The sequence below is a fragment of the Gobio gobio genome (assembly GCF_949357685.1).
Source record: "Gobio gobio genome assembly, chromosome: 24".
NCBI classification, from domain to species: domain Eukaryota; kingdom Metazoa; phylum Chordata; class Actinopteri; order Cypriniformes; family Gobionidae; genus Gobio; species Gobio gobio.
In genome coordinates, this window is record NC_137120.1 from 34249614 (window position 1) to 34274539 (window position 24926).

General features: G+C 39.2%; 3 protein-coding genes across 4 annotated transcripts in view; all 3 read left to right on the forward strand.

Moving 5' to 3' along the window:
* Positions 1 to 24926, forward strand: part of LOC307120196 (uncharacterized protein) — a gene marked incomplete at its 5' end in the record, with an annotated part of 45371 nt that overhangs the window by 19832 nt on the left and 613 nt on the right. The window contains 7 exons of the mRNA XM_079807082.1: positions 7451 to 7591; positions 15964 to 16536; positions 17094 to 17142; positions 17228 to 17423; positions 17533 to 17685; positions 24456 to 24627; positions 24708 to 24808. Coding sequence (XP_079663208.1) covers positions 7451 to 7591; positions 15964 to 16536; positions 17094 to 17142; positions 17228 to 17423; positions 17533 to 17685; positions 24456 to 24627; positions 24708 to 24808 — 1385 coding nt within the window. The remainder of the gene's footprint in view (positions 1 to 7450; positions 7592 to 15963; positions 16537 to 17093; positions 17143 to 17227; positions 17424 to 17532; positions 17686 to 24455; positions 24628 to 24707; positions 24809 to 24926) is intronic.
* Positions 556 to 6384, forward strand: LOC307120722 (interferon-induced protein 44-like). Of its 2 annotated transcripts, none has more exons than XM_079807873.1 (8): positions 556 to 1049; positions 2420 to 2975; positions 3094 to 3148; positions 3228 to 3423; positions 3502 to 3654; positions 3728 to 3899; positions 3985 to 4085; positions 4163 to 6383. In XM_079807873.1, exons 2-8 carry the CDS (start codon positions 2420 to 2422, stop codon positions 4346 to 4348), a joined length of 1419 nt encoding a protein of 472 aa, XP_079663999.1. In that variant the 5' UTR covers positions 556 to 1049; the 3' UTR covers positions 4349 to 6383. The 2 variants fall into 2 exon arrangements, with proteins under 2 accessions (XP_079663999.1, XP_079663998.1); XM_079807872.1 differs by lacking the exon at positions 556 to 1049 and adding an exon at positions 1347 to 1423 and having other exon boundaries at positions 4163 to 6384.
* Positions 5001 to 11280, forward strand: LOC307120723 (interferon-induced protein 44-like). Its single transcript, XM_079807874.1, has 8 exons — positions 5001 to 5040; positions 9141 to 9235; positions 9351 to 9405; positions 9483 to 9669; positions 9779 to 9931; positions 10014 to 10185; positions 10271 to 10371; positions 10449 to 11280. The coding sequence occupies exons 4-8, from the start codon at positions 9499 to 9501 to the stop codon at positions 10632 to 10634; spliced, it is 783 nt and encodes a 260-aa protein (XP_079664000.1). The 5' UTR covers positions 5001 to 5040; positions 9141 to 9235; positions 9351 to 9405; positions 9483 to 9498; the 3' UTR covers positions 10635 to 11280.

Below are 24926 nucleotides of genomic sequence, written 5' to 3' on the forward strand. Positions count from 1 at the left end.
TATCAGTTAAATGAGCAGAGACCACTGAAAGTAAGCATTCACATATTAGGCTACCTTTAAGTCCTTTTGATATCGAATGCTCAGCTGCATAAATCAGTCTCACTCAGTCACTGAATCGCCTCAATGGTAAAATGTTACTGATATTTTTACACAAACAGAAAGTAGCCTATCATTGGAGGTTTGGCATCTGGTTGTATTTTGGTACTGTCATGACGTTTTTTAAACGTCCTATTCCAACGTGCAGATTACGTTATTTTAACACCAGAATAAAACGTCTAACAAAAGTTGTAGTTTGGTAGTAGACAAACGTAATATTTACGTTTTTTTGACTACTTAAAGAAAACGTACCAGGTTGGTATTTTTACAACGTTTTTGAAACGTTTTATTTTGGTTACATTATTTTTCTATTTAAAAAACGTTTTTAAAACGTCTTTAAAACGTTGTACTGCAACATTACCTAATTGCAACCAAAATACAACGTTGTGAAACGTTGTAAAAACGTTTTGTGTTTGCTGGGTAAGGAGGACTCCTATTTTGATGGGTATTATAGTCTACGGGTAACGTAGTGAAAGGAAGAGCTTGCACGCAGTTTATCGGAGTTGTTTTGCAGATACAAAGTTTACCAGTTATTAACTGCACCCTCGAAAAGGCATAAGCTCTGTGTATATGTTTGTTTACTGTTATTTGTATGAGTGTTTTTGTGTAATTTGCTGTGTATGTTAATGGTATTGCAACGGGGAGAGATAGTTTGTGAATGAGACGTTAATGCGCACTTCTTATGCTTTGTTTGTTCAGCTCTTACGATGATTTTTTGGAGTGAAAAAGGACGTAATAAAAACTTGATAATCCATCAGTTAAGTTTGGCCATCATTCGGACGGGGTATACGCTACATTCTGTGTCCAAAAACATCTCGGGATAAGGTTTTCACACTGACAGCTGTCATTGTAAGATATAGCAACTCTGTTTGTTTGTCCGAGTTAGCAACAGTAGGCTAACTAAGGGGGGCGGGCTTACCGATCGGTCAATTGGATGCTTCTGCAGAGGTCAGGTACGGATGCCCTTCCCATAGGTGGATCTCGAACACGAGATGATAAAAGAGAATGATCAGGATGCTATTTTCAATTGAAAATTAAATTCTTAAATTGCATTTTTAAAATAAATAAATAAATAAGCCTTTATACATCATATTTCACTACAAAAAAAATCTAAAATTGATCATAATATTAATGTTATAATAAATCCAAATCAAAACAGCCTGCTATTACTTTTTTATGTTTATTACTGCAGCTTTAAATCCTTTGTGGTTCAATGTCAACGTCATTAAAAAAAACGTACTTGCGTACTTGCTCGTCTCTGGTCAAAGTCCACAAAAAAGCGGAAGCGTTTTGAGTTTTCTTGCAAAAAGCGTGCGTTCTACGAAACGTAAGTTCTTTTTTTTATCCACAGCAACTCTTAGTAGATGCACGCAATAACTGATAAAAGTACCCCAGGTTTCAAACGAAGTTATTTATCTGATATAAAAATCTGTGTGTTCTTCCAGCAAACGGTTACTAATGCTGCCTTCACGTGCTATCGGAAATTTCCTAATTCCCACTTTAGAAGTCGTGATTACGAGCTTGTTGCATTCAAGTGCTTTGTTGTCGGAGTGAACAGGAATCATGGTGGACACCAGTTTATTCTTGCCTATTTATTGGGAAAATCTTATTAAAACCAACATCATATACTTGTCCCATGCACTGACAACCATAAACATTCCAGATAGTCCGCTTCTGACGATTCTGTAGCCTAATTTCACTCAAATGCAGGCTATTTTCGCTGCGTACCAAACATACAATACGCTTCATATGATTATTACATGTATATACTACATTAATGTCAAGACAATACGACCTAGCTGTTTTTTTTTGGGGGGGGGGGGGGGGGGGCAGCATAAATCAATGAAGTGTGTATCTTTTCAGTTTCGTTTTTCGACGGACAAGACCCTTACTATTTTCTTTTATTAAAATTGATTTCTGTTTGAACAATATGGTCAAAGATCTTTTATTTCAATCCTGTATAATGATGTCAGAAAGAACAACCAAATCAAGAATTCGACATTTCTCTGAAATGTATAACATTTTATATAAACCACATAGTGACAGTGAAAGAATATTTCAGTTTCAATAAATGCAAACAAGTTAGAATTCAACTTAAATCAATAAAGCAAATATGAACATTTAAAAATAAAATTGCTTAAATTCTGTTTACATAACACACTAAACAGAGTTACATTTCTCAAATATAATCAATGTTATTGCTGTTATCAGTATTAAAACATGTGGACACAAATGTCACTTTCTCCTAAGAAGGCCCACGACTGCTAATAGATAATAGACTGATAATAGATATTTTTATAACTTGTATTTTCTTTTGGCACAGATGCAAAAAGCCAAAGTTAGAAAAGGCAGCAAAGATGCCCTCACTTCTAATTTACCTGAAGATCGAAGAGAACAGCTCTGTGCATTGCTGGGGAATGTTGAACTGACTCTTCTCTACAAAGCTTCTGTTCATGGATATAATGCTTCTGCCTTCCACCAGCGATGTGACCGTCAGGGTCCCACTTTACTTGTAGCCTACAACAGTTCAGGCTACATCTTTGGTGGATACACTAGTGTAGATTATGCTCAAAGTGGGCAGCATATTAAAGATGATGAAGCTTTCCTGGTCAACCTTCAAGGCAAGATCCCGGTGTGCATCAAAGTTAACAGTGGATGTAATGCACGTTATGATGACTCTGGAATGCCCAACTTTGGCCAACAGTTGTACTTTTGCTACAATAACCAACCAGTTGTGTATCATCAAGGAGGAAATTCAATCCAAAAAGGATCTTTATTCGTTTCAGTTCAAGGAGGGGGTGCATTCGACATTAATATCTCATCACTGTATGGGAATGACACTCAACTCACTGAATGTGAGCTGTACAAAGTGGAACAGGGTAAGCCAATCATCAGCTTTATTACCACCATATATTTTACACACAAAACAAGTGCAAAATAACTTATTTAGTGTCTTTTAACATTACTCCAACACATTACTATCTTTATTCAACCCAGAGCCTCAAGTCGGCATTGAGGAGAAACCATGGAGGAATGTTCTGTGGACAGCTGAGTATGTTTATACGTTATCTCTCTTTTTCTAATTTACTGTGGTAATCTGAAATAATAAATAAAACTGATCTCTGTTGTAGACGAAGAGACGAGCTCATGGAAAAGATCAGGAAGCATAAACCCCTGATGCCATCTGTGAGTCGGGTCAGAATCCTCATGATCGGTCCTGTAGGTGCTGGAAAATCCAGTTTCTTCAACTCCATCAACTCCATCTTCACTGGTCATGTGACCAATAAAGCCATGTCAGGATCTGCAGGCACTAGTCTAACCGTACAGGTACACAATCAACAGGACCTGACTTGGTTTGTAACATAAAACAACAATTGTTCCACAAGGATTCCTGTTTGTTGGTAGTTTCGCACATACCCAGTGACTGACGGCCGTGAGGGAAAGCCATTGCCATTTGTGTTGTGTGACACCATGGGACTCGAGGAGCAATCCGGAGCAGGACTGGATATTGATGACATCAGCAGCATTCTTCAAGGTCACGTACCAGACCGCTATAAAGTAAGTGCATAGGTTCATGTTTCGGGGCTTGAAAATGTATATTTATTAGTAAAATTGATTACTCTCAATTCAGTTCAACCCTATGGCACCATTTCAACCGGATGAGCAAAAGGCCTCCAGACCTGCATCTCTACAGGAGAAGATCCACTGTGTGGTGTACGTGATAGACTCCCCCAAAATCTCCCTCATGTCCGGCAAACTAGAGGAAAAACTTGCTGCCATACGGAGAAAAGTGAACTCACTGGGTAAGTGAACATATTTATGCCAATCATGTGACTAACCCAAAGTAGGTCGTACATTGATCCTGCATGTGACGCATCTCAACTTCAGGCATTGCTCAGATCGTCTTGATGACAAAAGTAGATGAAGCATGTCCTCTAGTGGAGGAAGATCTTCAAAGCCTTTATGTCAGTTCCTACATCAAGACGAAGGTGAGACATGGTCACATGATCACATGAGCTGTTCCCACAGGACTCAGAGTGACTGAGATGTTGTTTTGTCTCTGCAGGTTCAGGAGGTGAGCTCTCGGTTGGGTGTGCCGGTGTCTTGTGTGTTACCGGTGAAGAACTACAGCCAGGAGCTGGAGCTGGAGCTCAACTGTGACGTCCTGCTTCTCACCGCTCTACAGCAGATGCTTCGTTTTGCAGACGACTATTTTGATGATATGCGTCCTGTGGAGGGCAACCCTATATAAAGTTTTTTTCTAAATTCTTGTGGCTGAGGCCAGATTTAAAAATGGCCAAATCGAAAGCTTTGCAAATAATTTATGTAGCTTAAGGAAAGTTGGTCACCATACCTGCAAATTCGTTCTTTTTGACGAAATTCGCTGTTTTGAATCAAATTATGTAATTTATGTGAATCATGTAGATACAAAGATTTTTTCCAGGGTGAAATTGCAAGCACAATAAACAAGAATCGGAAATTGGCTAATTTACCATAGACTGGAGTGAGACCATAGATGTCCCTCGAGCTGTTGCAATCTATTTCCCAATAAAACATATTCGGTGCGACACCTCAAGTCAATCCAAGTGGTGTTCATGACGTCCTTCTCCCCTTTTCTGGACATAATGGGTGGAGCTTGGCCTAGGCCACCTCTGGGGATCTAATGGGTGGAGTCATGTTTAGTGATTGGGTTATGGGCAGGGTTAGGGTGTGGTTGGACTGTCTAGCTCCACTCATTACATCCAGCGGGGGGGAGCTGGTTGTCAAGCTCCCCCCATTGGCTCTGGAGTGAGCAGCCTCTTCAAGTAGGGCTCGCTGCATCCTGCGGTGGACATCCAACCCTGCCCACATCCACGTGTGACGTCAGAAGCCACGCCCGTGTGCGAAACGTCACCTTGTGACTCTCCATCCCCATTCCGACTGAAAGGGTTTTTAGACGTAAGGGTAGGTTTTGAGTGGGTTTCAGTGTGGTCTGTCAAAAAAAGAGAAATTTAAGAAGTAAATGAAAAAGAATTAGGTGGGAGTGTTGTCTTCTCGATGTTTCTTCCCGTTTCAAAATGATGAAGAAGGGATTGCATTCGTAAAAATGAATCCTTTTGTGAGTTTGCAGGTCTGTGATCACACTCTCTACACTATACGTAACTTGCTTTTATGCAGAAACATTTTTATACTTGTGGTCTTGCATTTCATTGAGCTATAAAAAAAGTTTACTTTTTGTTTTTTAATATTAAGTATGGAGTTAAGTGAGTACACTTTTTGGTTTATTTTTTACTTTAACTCAATGTGTGTCATTTCTCTGTCCTTTTTACACTTGTTCCTCTAGACTGATGAATTCTTCACTTTTGTTATGATTTTCGGCAATTGTGACTTAAAGGGTTAGTTCACCCAAAAATGAAAATTCTGTCATTAATTACTCACCCTCACGTCGTTCGACACCCGTAAGACCTCCGTTCATATTCGGAACACAAATGAAGATATTTTTGTTGAAAGCTGATGGCTGAGAAAGGCCTCCATTGGCATTCAGTACACTTATACTCCCAAGACGGATAAAAGGCACTCAAAACATCGTTACAAAGTCCGTCTCACCACAGTGACTCTACAATAATTTTACGATGCGACGACAATCGTTTTTGTGCGCAAAAAAAATCTAAATAACACCTTTTTCCAACTTGTTACTGCCTTCCGTGTGTGCCTCCACGACGCATGCGCGAGAATATGACGCAGATCCGGCGTTCGAACAGATGACCCAGAAGCGATTTGTTTACAATCAGAGGAAGACGCGCGTATCTCAGCTGTTGGATTCTACATTGATCGTGCTTTAGGTCTCGGCGTAGTGCTCAAAATTGGGTTAAAGTGTGCATTTCATGGAATCCCGAGCCCCGGCGCTACGTCATATTCTCGCGCATGCGTCGTGGAGGCACACACGGAAGACAATAACAAGCTGGATAAAGGTGTTATTTTGATTTTTTTTTGCGCACAAAAACTATTGTCGTCGCATCGTAAGATTATTGTAGAGTCACTGTGGTGAGATGGACTTTGTAATGACATTTTAAGTGCCTTTTATCGGTCTTGGGAGTGTAAATGTACTGAATGCCAATGGAGGCCTAACTGAAGCCTTTCTCAGCATCAGCTTTCAACAAAAATATCTTCATTTGTGTTCCGAATATGAACGGAGGTCTTACGGGTCTCGAACGACATAAGGGTGAGTAATTAATGACAGAATTTTCATTTTTGGGTGAACTAACCCTTTAATGCTCTGTATGAAGACTAATAAATTGACTATTTTGTAAGCCTAGGCTACTAATTATTTGGCCATAATGTCTACTAGATATTTTGAGACAAAAATGTAGCACAGATAGTTTATTTAGACTAGTTGACTTTGTTAATGGCTCTATTTTGGCTCCAACTTTGTTTTCTCTATTCATGCTTCCATTAGGCTCTTAGGAGGCACGGAGTGTCTTTTCATTTTTATGCAGATGACAATAGACCCTTTCCACAGACTGTTTTAACGGTCATCAATATCGTAAATCCTGCAACGTTTTTAGTTTTTTCACCTAGACATGTGAAAAGGGTCTATCAAATCTACCTGCCTTTGAAGCATAATGGCAAGAAAGGTTTAGAAACCTTGCGTAAGAGCGACATAAGATCCAGGATGTCCTTAAACTTTTACACTGAAATGCGAGTAAAACGGAAGTAATTGTTTTCAAGGCCCTCTGTGGGTAAAGAAAAAACTCATTTTAATTCTGGAAATTTGAATTGCTACATTAAAAATCATCAGAAATATCTTAATTTGTGTTCAGAAGATGAACGAAGGTCTCACGGTTTTGGAATGACATGAAGCCAGGTGAGTAATAAATGACAGAATTTTCATTTTTGGATGAATAACCCTTTATATTTTACCAACACATTAATACAGTTGGGTCATTCCTCAGATTCTGTAACATTCGCCCAGACTTTTTAAAGTGGTGGTTCACCTAAATGAAATGTTAAAAGCTTTGTCACACATATGTGACATAATTTAGGCTAAGACTATATGTTATTCGATCCTATTTTACTTAGGTTTCGGTAATTCGTATAGGGCTTTCAGAACACAAGTCACCGGACTGCTTGTGTCTGTGCCCATTACAAAACTCAATCATATCTTTTTTCTTGTTTAGATGTTTGGGTCCCGTTTCGAATCGCACATCACTCACAAATATCCACTCACTTCTAATTTACCAGAAGAGAAAAGAAAGCAGCTCTGTGCATTACTGGGGAATGTTGAACTGACTCTTCTACAAAGCTTCTGTTCATGGATATAATGCTTCTGCCTTCCACCAGCGATGTGACCGTCAGGGTCCCACTTTACTTGTAGCTTACAACCGTTCAGGCTACATCTTTGGTGGATACACTAGTGTAGATTATGCTCAAAGTGGCCAGTATATTAGAGATGAGGAAGCTTTCCTGTTCAACCTTCAAGGCAAGATCCCTGTGTGCATCAAAGTTAACAGTGGATGTAATGAACGTTATGATGACTCAAGAGAACCCAACTTCAGCCAACAGTTGTACTTTTGCTACAACAACCAACCAGTTGTATATGATCAAGGAGGAAATTCATTCCAAAAAGAAGGATTTTCATTCGGCACATCATCACCTCGAGAAGTGTGGATTAATGCGTTCCTTTTTAATCCTGCTACACTATATTGGAATGACACTCAACTAACTGAATGTGAGGTGTACAAAGTAGGGATGGGCATTTTTGTCAATTTCTCATTTCGATCATCGATAGGTCTCAAAAACGAGTACTCGAGTAATTGGGGGCGGGGCATGTGCAGGGGGCGGGGCATGTCCGTCATTGAGATAATGAAAATACTGTTATGAAAATGGTTGTTGACAAATACAAACGTGACATGAAAACGGGTATATGAAAACATGAACATATAAAACAAAAAATAACTGCTAGATTATGATGCATAAATGTCTTTGAAAAAGAAACATCTTTATAAAATGACCGTCTCAAATAACCAAGTCAGTAATATCGAGCATTGCCTTTGAGCTGAAACTGTGAAATAACACCACCCTGCAGAGCTTGCTAGCTGGTTAATAAACTCAAACAAACGCACCATATATCAATATTAATATGAAGATTATTATGAACCTATTACGACATAAATCAACACAAAAGGACGTGAATGCGCACGTGAACTTCAGCGTGCTAGATTTTACAGGCTATGGTTTGAAACGGAACATTTTGAATGCGCTCTTCCCTTAACAACGCTGATACACGGACAACGAAAGCACACAGAAACAACATTTTATGAAAATCCTGTTCTCATTATAATGCTTTGACAGATTGACTCTGCACATCATGCACTTAATTTTATTATTCATGATCGAAGCGTTTACAGACATCACTGCGCATTTTCGAACTCATAACGAAAAACCAACTTTAAATAAACTAGGTCTACTGTTCAAAAATACGAGAACAGTATAGCAGTGCTGCATTACTAATATCAATGATTCTGAGAAACAAATAGCCTATCTGAAAAGAATATGACCGTCTCTAAACCATCATGTCGAGCATGAAATATGCGTTTGCTGAAACTGAAGAGAATGAACAACAGCCGGTATAACGGCAGCGCTTTTCTAGCTTATTAAGCTCAACCAAACGCTTCTTATATTAGATTAATCAGATAGACAACATAAAAGTATCTTACAACGTGCATCTGCAGATAAGGACGCGGATGCTCACATGAACTTCACGCGCTAGTCTGAGTGTTCTCGCTAGTTTCTCTGTGGATCAGCTGATACACGGGGAACTAAGCACAGATCATTTACAGCATTCTATTTCCATCGTGTTTTCATTATAATGCTATGTAGGCTATGACAGATTGGCGCTGCACATCTTGCACTAACCATTTAATGATCTCATAATTCCAGACATCACTGCAGTGCACGCCTTTATTTCGCCACGGTCTGGAGGCGTGCTGTAAAACGCTAACCAATCAGACCTCCGCAAAACGATGCAATAACCAATAAAAAAGAGACAAATATATTTTTTTCAGGGGGATCATCGTTCTCATGATCGATGATCGCTGTCACGTTCGAGTACTCGATTACTCGACCACTGTTGCCCATCCCTAGTACAAAGTGGAACAGAGTAAGTCAACTAACAGAAAAAAATATATGCTAGTTATGTACAGTGAAATTATATTAAAAACTTCAGTCTCTTTCAATAATTACCAATTTAATGTAAATTGTTTTTACTCTGTCAGAGCCTCAGGTCAGTGTCAAGGAGAACCCATGGAGGAGTGTTCTGTGGAAAGCTGAGTATGTTTCTGTTGCTAAAATCATTCATTTAATAATATAAAATTCAATTTTTATTAAATGTGTGATCTGTTTTGTAGACGAAGAGACGAGCTCATGAAAATGATCAGGAATTATAAATCCATGATCCCGTCTGTGAGTCGGGTCAGAATCCTCATGATCGGTCCTGTAGGTGCTGGAAAATCCAGTTTCTTCAACTCCATCTTCATGGGCCGCATGACCAGTAAAACCATGTCAGGATCTGCAGGCACTAGTCTCACCACACAGGTACAGATTCACCAGCATTCATAGTGTTTCCTACAGAAGTCTCTCTTCAGGTTGAGGAACGTCTCTTGAGGACTTCAGGTCTTGATGTGTTTCTCTTCTTGGTTGGTAGTTTTGCACATACCCAGTGAAAGACGGCCGTGAGGGAAAGCCATTGCCATTTGTGTTGTGTGACACCATGGGACTCGAGGAGCAATCCGGTGCAGGACTGGATATTGATGACATCAGCAGCATTCTTCAAGGTCACGTACCAGACCGCTATAAAGTAAGTGCACTGTTCTCAGAAATGAATGAATGCTAAAGTATCAATGATAAAATGTTTTTCATGTTAAATCCTCTCAATTCAGTTCAACCCTATGGCACCGTATCAACCGGATGAGCAAAAGGCCTCCAGACCTGCATCTCTACAGGAGAAGATCCACTGTGTGGTGTACATGATAGACGGCACCAAAATCTCCCTCATGTCCAGCAAACTAGAGGAAAAACTTGCTGCCATACGCAAAAAAGTGAACTCACTGGGTAAGTGAACATATTTATGCCAATCATGTGACTAATCCAAAGTAGGTCGTACATTGATCCTGCATGTGACGCATCTCAACTTCAGGCATTGCTCAGATCGTCTTGATGACAAAAGTAGATGAAGCATGTCCTCTAGTGGAGGAAGATCTTCAAAGCCTTTATGTCAGTTCCTACATCAAGATGAAGGTGAGACATGGTCACATGATCACATGAGCTGTTCCCACAGGACTCAGAGTGACTGAGATGTTGTTTTGTCTCTGCAGGTTCAGGAGGTGAGCTCTCGGTTGGGTGTGCCGGTGTCTTGTGTGTTACCGGTGAAGAACTACAGTCAGGAGCTGGAGCTGGAGCTCAACTGTGACGTCCTGCTTCTCACCGCTCTACAGCAGATTTTTCGTTTTGCAGACGACTATTTTGATGATATGCGTTCTGTGGAGGGCAACCTTATATAACGTTTTTTTTCTCCGTTTTTGTGGCTGAGGCCAGATTTAAATAATTGTTCCAGGGTGAAATTGCAAGCACATTAAACCTCACAAGAATCGAAAATTGGCCATAGATGTAGACCATCGAGCAGTCTCTCTTTTTCCCAATAAAACATATTCGGTGCGACACCTCAAGTCTCTCCAAGTGGTGTTCACTGCAGAGTCAAACGAAATCCTGCTCCCCCTTTCTGGACATAATGGGTGGAGCTTGGCCTAGGCCACCTCTGCGGATCTAATGGGTGGAGTTATGTTTAGTGATTGGGTTATAGGGTTATGGTGTGGTTGGACTGTCTATTTCGGATATCGATTTCGATCTTGATTCAGTATCAGTTCATATGTATATAGCCTACTGTACTGTACGTTTTCCTTAGCACTATTTTAAATGTTTCTTGGGTTAAATTATATGTGCTCGCCTCGCATTCATTAATATTCACTTGTGTGTGCTTATATAAAAATATTAGGATGTAAGTTAACGTTTAAAAATGTCACATTTAAAGAAATCTAGTGTTTGATCATATCTAAATATTTATTAAAATGCAAAACTGCTAAACAATTTTTTTAGCAACTAGATTAGATACATGTATATTGATTAAAGAGCCATAAAGGCATCTGGTGGATAATGGCATAACAAATGAAAATTATTATTTTTCTAGCCACAAAATGACTCTAATTTGCCTCTTTGAATTGGAGTTCTCTATTTTAACCTTAATTACTACACTAATTGTAATATAAATAATAAATAATATTTGAAGTGGTCATTAATGGACCATAATTATTGCACAAATAGTATTTAATCCCAAAAGATCTCCTCAAAATATTCAATATTGAACTAAAATATCGAACATTTATTTAATTGAAAAATAGTTAAGGTGTATGGTCACATTTGACCATCACTGAGAATAAGTGTGACCAACAAGTAAAGAATACCTGAGGGCTAAATACAAGAAAAATATTAACATTAATGTTAACAATGTTGCATCTCCATCTCCATTATAAAACGATCCTGTAGATATGGTTGACGTAATAATCAATGCACGCTATGCTGTAGGTGTTTACCAAAACTTACTGCAAGTATAGTGAAGCTGTTGAAGCCATTCAAATGTATTGACACAGCACTAGAAGTATTGAGCGCTCCGTGAACCACGTGACCGAAAAAGCTTAGACTTTGTTTAACCCTCTGGTGCTCTTCGGTCATTTCTGACCGGAAAATGTTCTGTCTTGAAATTTTAAAAATCACTGCTTCATCGGAATGATATGAAACTTTGTGACTTTTCTAGCATTAGGTATGTAAACACACAAAAAAATTGGGGTCTTGATTCGAGCATGCTAATTGGTCGTAAAAAAAAACAAAACAATAGCGTTCATTGTCTTCGGTCATAAATGACTGACCATAGGAAATGAATGGGAAATTGGCAAAAACACAAAAATTCTCTGCATATTTGTGTGTAGTACAATCTACAAATCGGCCACGATGCTGAAAAAGATACACAGCAGTAAAGGGGTGACACTCTAAAACATCAAGAGTGTGATATTGACACATCCACTCACACACACACTTATACACACACACACACACACACACACACACACCTATGAAAAACTGAACCTATGAACCACATTATGAAACTTGGTGACTTTTCTAGCATTATGTATGTAAACACACAAAAAAATTGAGGGCATGATTCGAGCATGCTAAGTGGTCGTAAAAAAAATACTTCCACTTGTGCTCTTCGGTCAAAAATAACACCATAGGAAATAAATGAGAAATCTACAAAAACACAAATTCACAGAAAAAAATCTATATTTCTAACAAAAAAAATAATATCTAAAACTTTATAATAAATAGACTTTGAGATTTTTTAAATATATATTCAAATCCATCAACAACAAAAAAAAAATCATTAAACGTGTTCAAAAGAGAACTAGGGAATTCTCCAGCCTCGCATGATTTCTTAAATAATTCCAAAAGAGGGCGCTAATCTGCCTTCAAAAAAAATATTTTGAAGGCCTAGTCTCTATTTTAACCTGAAATAGCCTACTGCAATAATAAAAAAATAAAAAAAAGTTGTATACTTTTCAATGGCAAAAATAGACCATAATTATTGCATACATATTAAAAAATGCCATCCAATCATCTCAAAATACAAAATTAAAAAGAAAAAATTGTATTGAAGAAAAATAAATTGCATTGGTTTTACTGGGGTGGAGGAAGTTTAATTTTTAAGTGTCCGGTCACTTATGACCGGGAAGACAACCAATGCAACCCCAAAACGAAGAGCACCAGAGGGTTAATATCAAAAGCAGGTTTGGCAATTTGGCGTGAGATTAAGTTGGGCAGAGTGAGAGCGTGAGACAGAGCCTGAAAGCGTGTGTATTTGTTGGCAACCCTGGTTTAAGTGATAGCCTAAAAAAGACCTAAATATATAATTTAAGACATTTCTTATATGTGATTCTCTTTATAGAAAATATGAGTAGCCTAAGTAAAGACAGAAAAGTCACTGTATAACAGGAATAACCCTGCTATTAACTGACAAGAAACTCTGATTAACGAATTCTTAGTAGTAAGTAGGCTAATAGTGCTCTGCTCAGGTGAATGTGGTAGTTCAATTTTAGATAATCAATATTTTTTCGACTCGAGGTGGTGTCGTTTGATAAGAGGGGGCTTGACGTAACGCGTTCCCCTGTGGGTGTAAGATAGGCTACTATAAAAATGCGAAATATCATTATTTCTTCAGAGAGAAAGGAGACCGTAAAAGGTAAGATACATAGTTGAATGTTATAAAGGCAATAAACATGGGGCACAAATAAGCCCTACGCAATATTTATATTCAATAGGCTAAGACTATATTTTATTCGATCCTATTTTACTTAGGTTTCGGTTTCGGTAATTCGTATAGGGCTTTCAGAACACAAGTCACCGGACTGCTTGTGTCTGTGCCCATTACAAAACTCAATCATATCTTTTTTCTTGTTTAGATGTTTGGGTTCCGGTTTCGAATCGCACATCACTCACAAATATCCACTCACTTCTAATTTACCAGAGGAGAAAAGAAAGCAGCTCTGTGCATTGCTGGGGAATGTTGAACTGACTCTTCTCTACAAAGCTTCTGTTCATGGATATAATGCTTCTGCCTTCCACCAGCGATGTGACCGTCAGGGTCCCACTTTACTTGTAGCCTACAACAGTTCAGGCTACATCTTTGGCGGATACACTAGTGTAGATTATGATTAAAGTGGGCAGTATACAGTGCCGCCGCTCCCATTACGCGCATCACGCACCAAGTGCTCAGGGGGGCACCAGAAATTGCTCTCATCATAAAGTGATCGCGCATAGGGCATCAAATCGGCCTGCGGCGGTGGGTGACCACCATCAAACAAACCAAATGTGGGACGATTACTAAATTTGTGTGGGACATGTAATAGGCCTATAGACATGTTGTCTCTTAAATTCAACATCACTGAGCCCAAAGGCAGCAGGCATCATGCAGATAACTACTTTTGAAACAGTTCTGACCAAGTGCAACTAAAATCCAACTAAATAAATAATGAAACAATTAAAACAACATTAAATTAGTTAATCTTATATATAAATATATATATAATTTTTTTGGGGGGTTGTAGTTTATTTATTTATATATATATATATATATATATATATATATATATATATATATATATATATATATATATATATATATATATATATATATATATATATATATATATATATATATATATATATATACCAACCAAGAATTTTTTTTTTTTTTTTTCATTTATATACAGAACTATCACCGCTCTCCGCACATTTTGATTGACAGCCGTCACAACCTACTAGTGACCGTGTTTACTCCTTTCTTTTCCATTGGATATGGTTTAAAAAATGGCTTTTGTATTTGTGTAAGGCGGGATGTTACTTCTGACGAAGCGCTGTTAAATAGGCCTATAGGTGAAAAACGATGCCGCAAAAATAATAAATAAAATGCTTTCTTAAAAAGGCAAAATAACGCATGCATGTTTTCTCAATATGATCATTAAAAATCAACAGACTGGTGAAAATGCGGGACATTTTCTCAATATGCGACATGCGGGACAAGGGGTGAAAATGCAGTGCGGTACAACGCAAAGCGGGACAGGTGGTCACCCTGTACTGACTTAGGCAATTGTACTGGCAGTAGGCTACCGTATATTAAAGATGAGGAAGCTTTCCTGTTCAAATTTAAGGCTGAACTGTAAGACTGTTTTGCCAAATGATCTTACAATTTTGAGAATGTAATTTTGGTTTCAAGAAATGAGCCAAACCAATGGAGAAAAAGTATAAAACAGAAATAAAGTCAGTCTGGTTAGTAATGTGTGAAGCTGGTAATGCTGTTTGTGGAGTTGTTTTATCCTCCTCTGCTGAGATCTACAGCTGTACAGCACTGTAATACAACATATATATACTGTGCATCCTTAAGCTTTATGAACCAAATACACACACACATGCCTAGATAGATAGATAGATAGATAGATAGATAGATAGATAGATAGATAGATAGATAGATAGATAGATAGATAGATAGATAGATAGATAGATAGATAGATAGATAGATAGATAGATAGATAGATAGATAGATAGATAGATAGATAGATAGATAGATAGATAGATAGATAGATAGATAGATAGATAGATAGATAGATAGATAGATAGATAGATAGATAGATAGATAGATATAAATATTTCTAAATATTTTACTTTTAACAAACTATTAGGCTACATTGCAGTGATTAAATAAAAAATAGTATGTTATTACATTATAATAAAAGTATACATAATAAAATGTTATTACATTGCAGTGATTAAATAAAAATGTATTAATTCAGTGAGTCAGTCATGCCGTGCAGATTTTAGTTTCATTTCCAGCTAAACTGTCAAGTTTCTGACAGGGTAGCAGAATAACTTTAGGCAAATACTGCTTACAATAATAAGGCCTGTTCATGTGGGAGCTCAGGGAGCTCCATCTGCTATAGAAATGTTAGAAAATAATGTTAAAGAAAACATCTTACAGTGTTAAAAATGTATTATGTTGACATGTGTATTAATTAAATAATTGTCACTGATAATCTAAGGTAACAGTTGTGTTAATTATTGGTAAGTAAAGCGTAAAGGTTAAAAACTGAAACCACAACCAGATGTTTTTTAGGATTATTAATTCAGCCAATACTGCTGCCTTTAATGTGTATTCATAAAGATAACAATACATAATTGTCTAAACTATAAGAATCATTAAAAAAAATTAACAAAGTAAATGAAACTTAGCTTATGTTATACATAAAAGTTCTGTAATTTATATTTGCATGTCTTTTTGTCTTTTCTTAAAGATGAACAAAAGGTTGGGAAAGCTCAGCATGGACTCCCTCACTTCTAGATTAACAGAAGAGAAAAGAGAGCAGCTCTGTGCATTGCTGGGGAATGTTGAACTGACTCTTCTCTACAAAGCTTCTGTTCATGGATATAATGCTTCTGCCTTCCACCAGCAATGTGACCGTCAGGGTCCCACTTTACTTGTAGCCTACAACCGTTCAGGCTACATCTTTGGTGGATACACTAGTGTAGATTATGCTCAAAGTGGCCAGAAAATTACAGATGAGGAAGCTTTCCTATTCAGCATTGAAGATGAAGAAGCCCCTCTCTGCATCAAGGTTAACCGTGGATATAATGCACGTCATGATGATGCTAAAGGGCCCAACTTTGGCCAACAGCTGTACTTCTGCTACAACAACCAACCAGTTGTATATCATCAAAAAGGGAATGCATTCAGTTGTGATGTTGAAACACTGTATGGGGGCGAAACTGACCTGAGTGAATGTGAGGTGTACAAAGTCAAACACAGTAAGTCAATTGTCAGAAAAATGTTGATCACTCACTGTATTTTCTAAATGCATATAAATATCAGTTGTCACTCTGTTGCTCCCAATAATATGTTTTAAGATTTAAATGCTTAGTTTTATGGCTCTAAAGCTCTGATTATGGAGGGCAGGACATAATAATAATGAAACATTCCTTAAAAGCCTGATGTATATAATATGATACTCACATTTAACATGATTTTTAAAAATAAAATGTATTGATAATCAAGTTCTTAGTTAATTCAATTCAATGAAGGTTTATCTTGAAATATTAATAACAATATAAAAGTTATTCCTATGTTTACTTGCTAAAAATTAGTAAATATTTTCACAGCAAAACGATATATCAAAACCTGATTGGGGATGTTTTTATAATTATTCTAAAAGTACTTTTACTTGCTAAAAGTATACACTATCAATCAGACAACAGAAGTAGAAATTTGCATACCAAAACATGATACAGTGTCTATAGGGTTAAAATATAATGTTTAACATTAATGAAAGGATGTTTTATATGAATCTTTATTCAATATTTCCCAGTCCTTCAGGTCATAAAGAAACCATGGAGGAATGTTTATTGGACGGCTGAGTATGTTTCCTCTAAGTATTATTATCACAGTGTTGTAGATTTGATACAATAATCTGCAATAATAAAGTTGTGATTTCTTTTGTAGGCAAAGAGCAGAGGTCATGGAAAAGATCAGGAATCATAAACCCATCATGACGTCTGTGAGTCAGGTCCGAATCCTAATGATCGGTCCTGTAGGGGCTGGAAAATCCAGTTTCTTCAACTCCATCAACTCCATCTTCATGGGCCGCATGACCAGTAAAGCCATGTCAGGATCTGCAGGCACTAGTCTCACCACACAGGTACAGATTCACCAGCATTCATAGTGTTTCCTACAGAAGTCTCTCTTCAGGTTGAGGAACGTCTCTTGAGGACTTCAGGTCTTGATGTGTTTCTCTTCTTGGTTGGTAGTTTCGCACATACCCAGTGAAAGACGGCCGTGAGGGAAAGCCATTGCCATTTGTGTTGTGTGACACCATGGGACTCGAGGAGCAATCCGGTGCAGGACTGGATATTGATGACATCAGCAGCATTCTTCAAGGTCACGTACCAGACCGCTATAAAGTAAGCTACTTATTAGCATTAATATACAGTGAGGAAAATAAGTATTTGAACACCCTGCTATTTTGCAAGTTCTCCCACTTAGAAATCATGGAGGGGTCTGAAATTGTCATAGTAGGTGCATGTCCACTGTGAGAGACATCATCTAAAAAAAAAAAATCCATAAATCACAATATATGATTTTTTAACTATTTATTTGTATGATACAGCTGCAAATAAGTATTTGAACACCTGTCTATCAGCTAGAATTCTGACCCTCAAAGACCTGTTAGTCTGCCTTTAAAATGTCCACCTCCACTACATTTATTATCCTAAATCAGATGCACCTGTTTTAGGTCGTTAGCTGCATAAAGACACCTGTCCACCCCACACAATCAGTAAGAATCCAACTACTAACATGGCCAAGACCAAAGAGCTGTCCAAAGACACTAGAGACAAAATTGTACACCTCCACAAGGCTGGATAGGGCTACGGGGATATTGCTAAGCAGTTTGGTGAAAAAAGGTCCACTGTTGGAACAATCATTAGAAAATGGAAGAAGATGGATAAACATGACTGTCAATTAGTGCTGGGCGGTATGACCAAAAATGTATATCACGGTATTTTTCTAAATTATATCGGTTTCACGGTATATGACGGTATTTTTTTCCCCTATGCATGACCCAGTGTTAACCACATTTTCTACTGATTGAGAGACGAAATACTGCAGTAGATTGACTAGAATACCCTGTTTTACGGTCATGACGATTGAATATTGTAGAAAAATTCCACACTAGAGTTAATACAGGTTTACAAAGCCCCACAAAATGATGCTGGAGAGACAACAACCAATAAAACACAGACCTGCAACACACTCATTACAAGCACATGAATATTAAAATATGACCACAGAGAGAGAAAAAAACAGAGTTGAGGGCACCTAAAGCATTTAAAAAATCTTATCTTGTTGTTATAAAAATCCTATATAACAAACTGCCAAAACGAGGGAAAAACGGTTTAACACAGAAAGAATAAAGCAGATACTTTTTTACCCATTCATCTTTGAATTCTCAGTTTATTTATTAACTTGCATCATTCATTGTCTTTTGTATAGCAGAATAATCCATCGTGTCATCACGGTCGTGTTCAGACGTATGGTTCAGTGTAGCTAAATCAGCACATTTCATTTGAAGAAGACCTGATGAAATATGTGCGCATACACGCCTCGGGTTCACGTTTAGAGCACTAGAGTATATGAAATATGTCCATAAAAAACTTAAACGCGCTCGCTCCGGTCTATATCGTATACATGATCCATGTGGAGAGCGGTGTTAATCTCATTGCGGCGATCCGCGCAGAAACCGCTCTCTCTCGCGCTTGCCGCGTTTAGTTTGAATTCACCGCTATAATCAAGGGCTGAATCCGAAATTGCCCCCCATAACCTCAAATAGGGCATTATTTGGAGGTGACAGCACTTTGTAGTGGTGTCCGAAACCATAGTGGACGTTATTGAGTGCACTCATTCTATCCCACATCGCACCGCAATAATGAGTGAACAGCTGATGTACACACAACAGTTGTCCGACTTCACACACTCGTTTTCATTCACTCCTTCAAATAAAGTGATAACGTAGGGAACAGTGAATGAGAGTATAGGATTCAGCCATAGGCTGTAATGCGATCTCAGCGGTGCTCTGACTGCTCTTACTACAGTACATCAATGAAATGGGTCCCCTCTAAAACAATGACGCGCTGCGCCGCGTTCCGAATGTTGTTTAAGCGACATACCGATATTATCAAAATTCATATCATAACAAAAATAAATACCGGTATTCGGTATGAACCGGTATACTGCCCAGCACTACTGTCAATCTCCCTCGGACTGGGGCTCCATGCAAGATCTCACCTCGTGGGGTCTCAATGATCCTAAGAAAGGTGAGAAATCAGCCCAGAACTACACGGGAGGAGCTGGTCAATGACCTGAAAAGAGCTGGGACCACCGTTTCCAAGGTTACTGTTGGTAATACACTAAGACGTCATGGTTTGAAATCATGCATGGCACGGAAGGTTCCCCTGCTTAAACCAGCACATGTCCAGGCCCGTCTTAAGTTTGCCAATGACCATTTGGATGGTGCAGAGGAGTCATGGGAGAAAGTCATGTGGTCAGATGAGACCAAAATAGAACTTTTTGGTCATAATTCCACTAAACGTGTTTGGAGGAAGAAGAATGATGAGTACCATTCCTAGAACACCATCCCTACTGTGAAGCATGGGGGTGGTAGCATCATGCTTTGGGGGTGTTTTTCTGCACATGGGACAGGGCTACTGCACTGTATTAAGGAGAGGATGACCGGGGCCATGTATTGCGAGATTTTGGGGAACAACCTCCTTCCCTCAGTTAGAGCATTGAAGATGGGTCGAGGCTGGGTCTTCCAGCATGACAATGACCCGAAGCACACAGCCAGGATAACCAAGGAGTGGCTCTGTGTTACGTCCCAGTGTGTTTTCTCTCACTCAGGTTTATTGCTATCAGCTGCAGCTCGTTGCGAGTATGCCTGAGACGGAGCAGAGGGGTATATAAGGAGCACTCAGAACATGCAATGCTGAGGAACACTTCTCCCTAGCCTTAGACTGCAAACAATCTTTCTCTCTGTGTGTATATCTGAGATCAAGAGATCAAGATTTGAGTTAGGAGTGGAACCTATACTCATTGGCTGTGTAATCTACCCTTTTCTAGTTTGTCCTCTAGTGTGTTAAGAGGTATCATTCTAGCTGACTTTTGTTGGTAACTAAAAAAGGTATTGTCACTTCTTGTTACCTTCAGTGACTAACTTGTTCTGGTTACTTGGGGAAGGTAGGGATAGAGTGCCTTTTTATTTTGTGTATAAACCTTTTTCTCCTGTTTTTGGTTAGAGAGGAAGCTCAGGGAAGTTTATGTTGTTGGTTTTCATCTTTGTTTTCTTTGCAGGGCAGGTAGCTCCTTTAAACCTTAGTTAGCTTCTGTTTTGTTTATTGTTTTAGGCCATACTCTCTCCTGAAGATTTATTCCCTTATTTTTGCTGAGCTTTTGGTTACATGTATTAAATAAATACTTCTACTTTTGCTTAAATTAGTGTTTTGTAATCTCTTACCGTCCTGTTCTGCAGCTTGCACTGCTACAGCAACGGGTAAGGGTGTAGTGGCAAGGGTACACTTGGAATCAGGCTTCGAGTCTCGAACAAATCTCTTTAACATGTTAATATGCATACCCTGGTTTTCCGGCGCCTATCAGGAGTGTTGATAACATAATCAGTTTCACTAAGTCTCTCCTTCACAAGGTATGGACCTGTAAACTTAGCATGGAGGGATGAACCAGGTTCAGTTGGAAGAACAAGAACTTCTTAGTTCGGTTGAAAACTACGAGAAACACTTTTCCTGTTGTAGCGTTCTTTCATTTTAGACTGGGTTGTGGCCAAATGTTCCCTAGTCAGCTTACAGGCCATGTGTCACCGCTCTCTAAATGAGCTAACATAATCAAGGACTATAACAGGCATTGCATCCTTAGCTAGCAATTGCTCGCTTAGCACTTTAAGAGGGCCCCTCACGGTGTGACCAAAAACAAGGTCGGCAGGACTGAATCCAAGTGATTCTTGCTCTGCCTCCCTAACAGCGAACATCAAGAATGGCAAACTTTCTGCCCAATCTTTACCACTAGAAAGACAGTAAATCCGCAGCATCGTCTTTAGCGTTTGGTGGAATCTTTCCACAGCACCTTGCGACTGAGGGTGATATGCACTAGACAGCTCTTGCTTAATTCCAAACTGAGTTAGAGTCTGTGCGAAAAGTTGAGGTAAAATTTGTACCCTGATCAGTTTGTATGACCCTTGGCAACCCAAAGACAGTACAAAACTTGATCAGCTCATGAACAATAATGTGAGCTTTCATAGAGCGCAAGGGAATCGCCTCAGGGAAACGTGTAGAAGTACACACTATGGACAGAATGTACTCATGACCTGACTTTGATTTAGGTAGAGGACCAACACAGTCTAGTAACAGGTGCTCAAAAGGTTCTCGCATCACAGGAATAGGCCGCAAGGGAGCAACTGGAAGTTTTTGGTTTGCCAGCTATTTGACAAGCAGGACACGAGCGGCAGAACTTAGACACTGCTGATTTCAGCCCCGGCCAGAAAAAGTAACGGGACACCCGTTTGAATGTTTTCGTAACTCCCAAGTGTCCTGAGAGTACATGTTCATGAGCGATTTTCAATACAGGCTCTATACTGTTGAGGCAGAACGATTTGATGAACTTCATTGAGGAAAGAACGAGCAATGGGCCTCCATCTTCGCATTAAAACTTCCCCTTCCCGAAAGTACTTCACCTTATTGTAGGTTATCGTTTGAGACTTGCAACAGACTCAATACAGCTTGCTAAAGAAGGGTCTGCGTTCTGAGCAGTAGCCAACTGTTCCCTACCCACTCATAAAACAGGCTTTAGTTCGGGTACAGAATCTACTTTGCAGGCGTGCATAACATCAGCCTCCTCTGGCATCAAGTTACGATCATCATACATCAACCAAGAAGCTCTCAGAGAGATCAACTACATCCACCAACTTTTTCCTCTGGGCACGTGTGACTGCACATGAAGGGAAGGCAGCAGGAAATGTTTTCGCAAGTGACGAACTATCATTTTGAGTTGGATCTCTAATTACCAAGGGTCTAGGAAAAACATCTCCACCCGCGAGATCGTTCCCTAGAATAACATCTACTCCGTCAACTGGTAGATGTGGGCAGACTCCGAGTGTTACAGGGCCCGTGACCAACTCTGATGTAAGGTACAGAACATGTAATGGCAAATTAAGACAGCCCATGCCGATCCCACGCACTAAGATGTTGGTGCCAGAATAAACAGCTGCAGACGGTAACACTTTTTCACAAATAAGGGACTGGACTGACCCAGTGTCTCTCAAAATCTTCACTGATTTACCCAGTCCATCAGGTGAATGAGACACTGTGCCATCCAGTAAAAACGGCTGATACGCACTCGTAACAGTCTCCATAGCACAATTATTGTTACTGATGGTGTGCACCAAAGCTGCACTTTTAGGCTGTGAAGCAGCAGTTTTCTGTTTCCAAGCACGACATTCAGAAATAAGGAGACTTGGATCCAGGCAGAAGAAACAAACTCGCTTCTCGTTCTTTTTACGTGGCGAAGTCGGTTGCGTTACGGGTTTTTTTAGCGTGCGACAAGACAGGTCTCACCTCTCTGTCTGTATTAATGCTAGAAGACGACGTTACATTACGCCGCGATGTAAAGAATACATTCCGGTGTGTTAACACAAATTCATCAGCTAAAACTGCTGCGTCACCGATAGAAGTTACCTTCTGCTCATTTAAGTGAATTACCACATTTTCAGGTACATTACTTTTGAACTCCTCAAGCAAAATTAGCTCTTGAAGTTGTTCGAAAGTAGTGACCCGATTAGAAAGACACCACTTTTCAAAAAGTGTGCGCTTCTCTCGGGCAAACTCAACATAAGTCTGTTTGGCAGTTTTGGTATGAGAGCGGAACCTTTGCCTATACGCCTCTGGTACCAGCTCATAAGCTCTAAGCACAGCAGCCTTCACAATGTCATAGTCAAGCGATTGTTCTAGTGGCAAAGCAGAAGAAACCTCCTGGGCTTTTCCAGAAAGACTGCACTGCAGAAGCAATGCCCATACATCTTTAGGCCAGTGCAACTTCAAAGCTAGGCGCTCGAACGCAACAAAATAAGCGTCTACTTCGCTTTCCCTGAATGGCGGAACCAGTTTCAAATACCTGCTAACATCAAAATTGGCATGGGCATCATGCAAACTCTGAGGTGTCGCAGGAGGGCTAGCAGAAAGACTACGTGAACGAGGCAAAGGTACAGGCTTGTTTCTCAGCTCTAACACCTTTTGATCCATCTGCCGTAACTGAATATCACAGTCCCTTTCCGCCTCTACAACGCGCAACTTTACCAACATGGTCTCATGCTCTTTTTTTTTAAATCATGAAATCGAGTTTTCATTTTAAACGCTAACACTGGATCAGCAGAAGTTTCTACCACAGGGACACTAGGAGGGCCATCGTCCGACACAGCTCCCATTGTGCCATATCGGATGAAACCTCGTCCCAAACCTCGATGAAGAATTCCCATTTCCTCAAGTTTATCCCACAGCACTTGCTTGATAACATGTTTTATTGCCTCTGTAGGAACATTTATATTGAAAAAGTTAGCGATCAACACTAAATCCTTTTTCCTACAACGCTCAAACTTCTGTGGTAGGCGAGAGAGTGAACGCAATCAAATCAAACTCCATCTTACTACCACAGTTTTCCCCCACACCAAGTGGAAGTGACGTATATGCCGTAAAGCAGTCGAATTTTGTAGTTCTTTTTTTTTCTCGGGTTACTACCCGAAACCCGAAGTTTAAAAGTCCGATTAAAAACGATACAGACCCCGTCAGGCTATGGCAGACGTGTCATTCAACCTATTGTAAGTCGATGTATCATCACAAGAGGTTTGAAGATATATTATAAAGGTTGAAAAGTTACCTAGTGCTGCTTTAAATCATACATTGTGATTTCTGGATTTTTTTTTTTTGATTATGTCTCTCACAGTGGACATGCACCTACGATGACAATTTCAGACCCCTCCATGATTTCTAAGTGGGAGAACTTGCAAAATAGCAGGGCGTTCAAATACTTATTTTCCTCACTGTAGATGTAGCCTTATACATACAATGTTTAAAAGTCAGATTAAAGATTTTCAATTAATTGAATCCTCTCAATCCAGTTCAACCCCATCACACCGTATCAACCGGATGAGCAAAAGGCCTCCAGACCTGCATCTCTACAGGAGAAGATCCACTGTGTGGTGTACATGATTGACGCCACCAAAATCTCCCTCATGTCCAACAAACTAGAGGAAAAACTTGCTGCCATACGCAAAAAAGTGAACTCACTGGGTATTCATTTTTAGATTTTGTTGCATAACTCTTATGTCAAATGTTCCATGACTAACTAATAGTTCTTTACACATTTTCAGGCATTCCTCAGATCGTCTTGATGACAAAAGTAGATAAAGCATGTCCTGAGGTGGAGGAAGATCTTCAAAGCATTTATGCTAGTTCCTGCATCAGGACGAAGGTGAGACATGGTCACATGAACTATTCCCTGTGGTAGATTTTCCCCTACACACCTGACTTTTACGTCCCTAGACGTTTCCTGATCGTTGCTTACAAATTTATCCCCTAATCGACGTGGA

What these genes read in the sequence shown, in the direction of transcription:
- LOC307120722 (XM_079807873.1), top strand. Translation starts at nt 2,420, where the DNA reads ATGCAAAAAGCCAAAGTTAGAAAAGGCAGCAAAGATGCCCTCACTTCT. An exon ending in GCTGTACAAAGTGGAACAGG is followed by an intron (nt 2,976 to 3,093) that starts GTAAGCCAATCA and finishes TATTCAACCCAG; the next exon opens with AGCCTCAAGTCGGCATTGAG. An exon ending in GCACTAGTCTAACCGTACAG is followed by an intron (nt 3,424 to 3,501) that starts GTACACAATCAA and finishes GTTTGTTGGTAG; the next exon opens with TTTCGCACATACCCAGTGAC.
- LOC307120723 (XM_079807874.1), top strand. Translation starts at nt 9,499, where the DNA reads ATGAAAATGATCAGGAATTATAAATCCATGATCCCGTCTGTGAGTCGG. An exon ending in ACGTACCAGACCGCTATAAA is followed by an intron (nt 9,932 to 10,013) that starts GTAAGTGCACTG and finishes CTCTCAATTCAG; the next exon opens with TTCAACCCTATGGCACCGTA. An exon ending in GTTCCTACATCAAGATGAAG is followed by an intron (nt 10,372 to 10,448) that starts GTGAGACATGGT and finishes TTGTCTCTGCAG; the next exon opens with GTTCAGGAGGTGAGCTCTCG.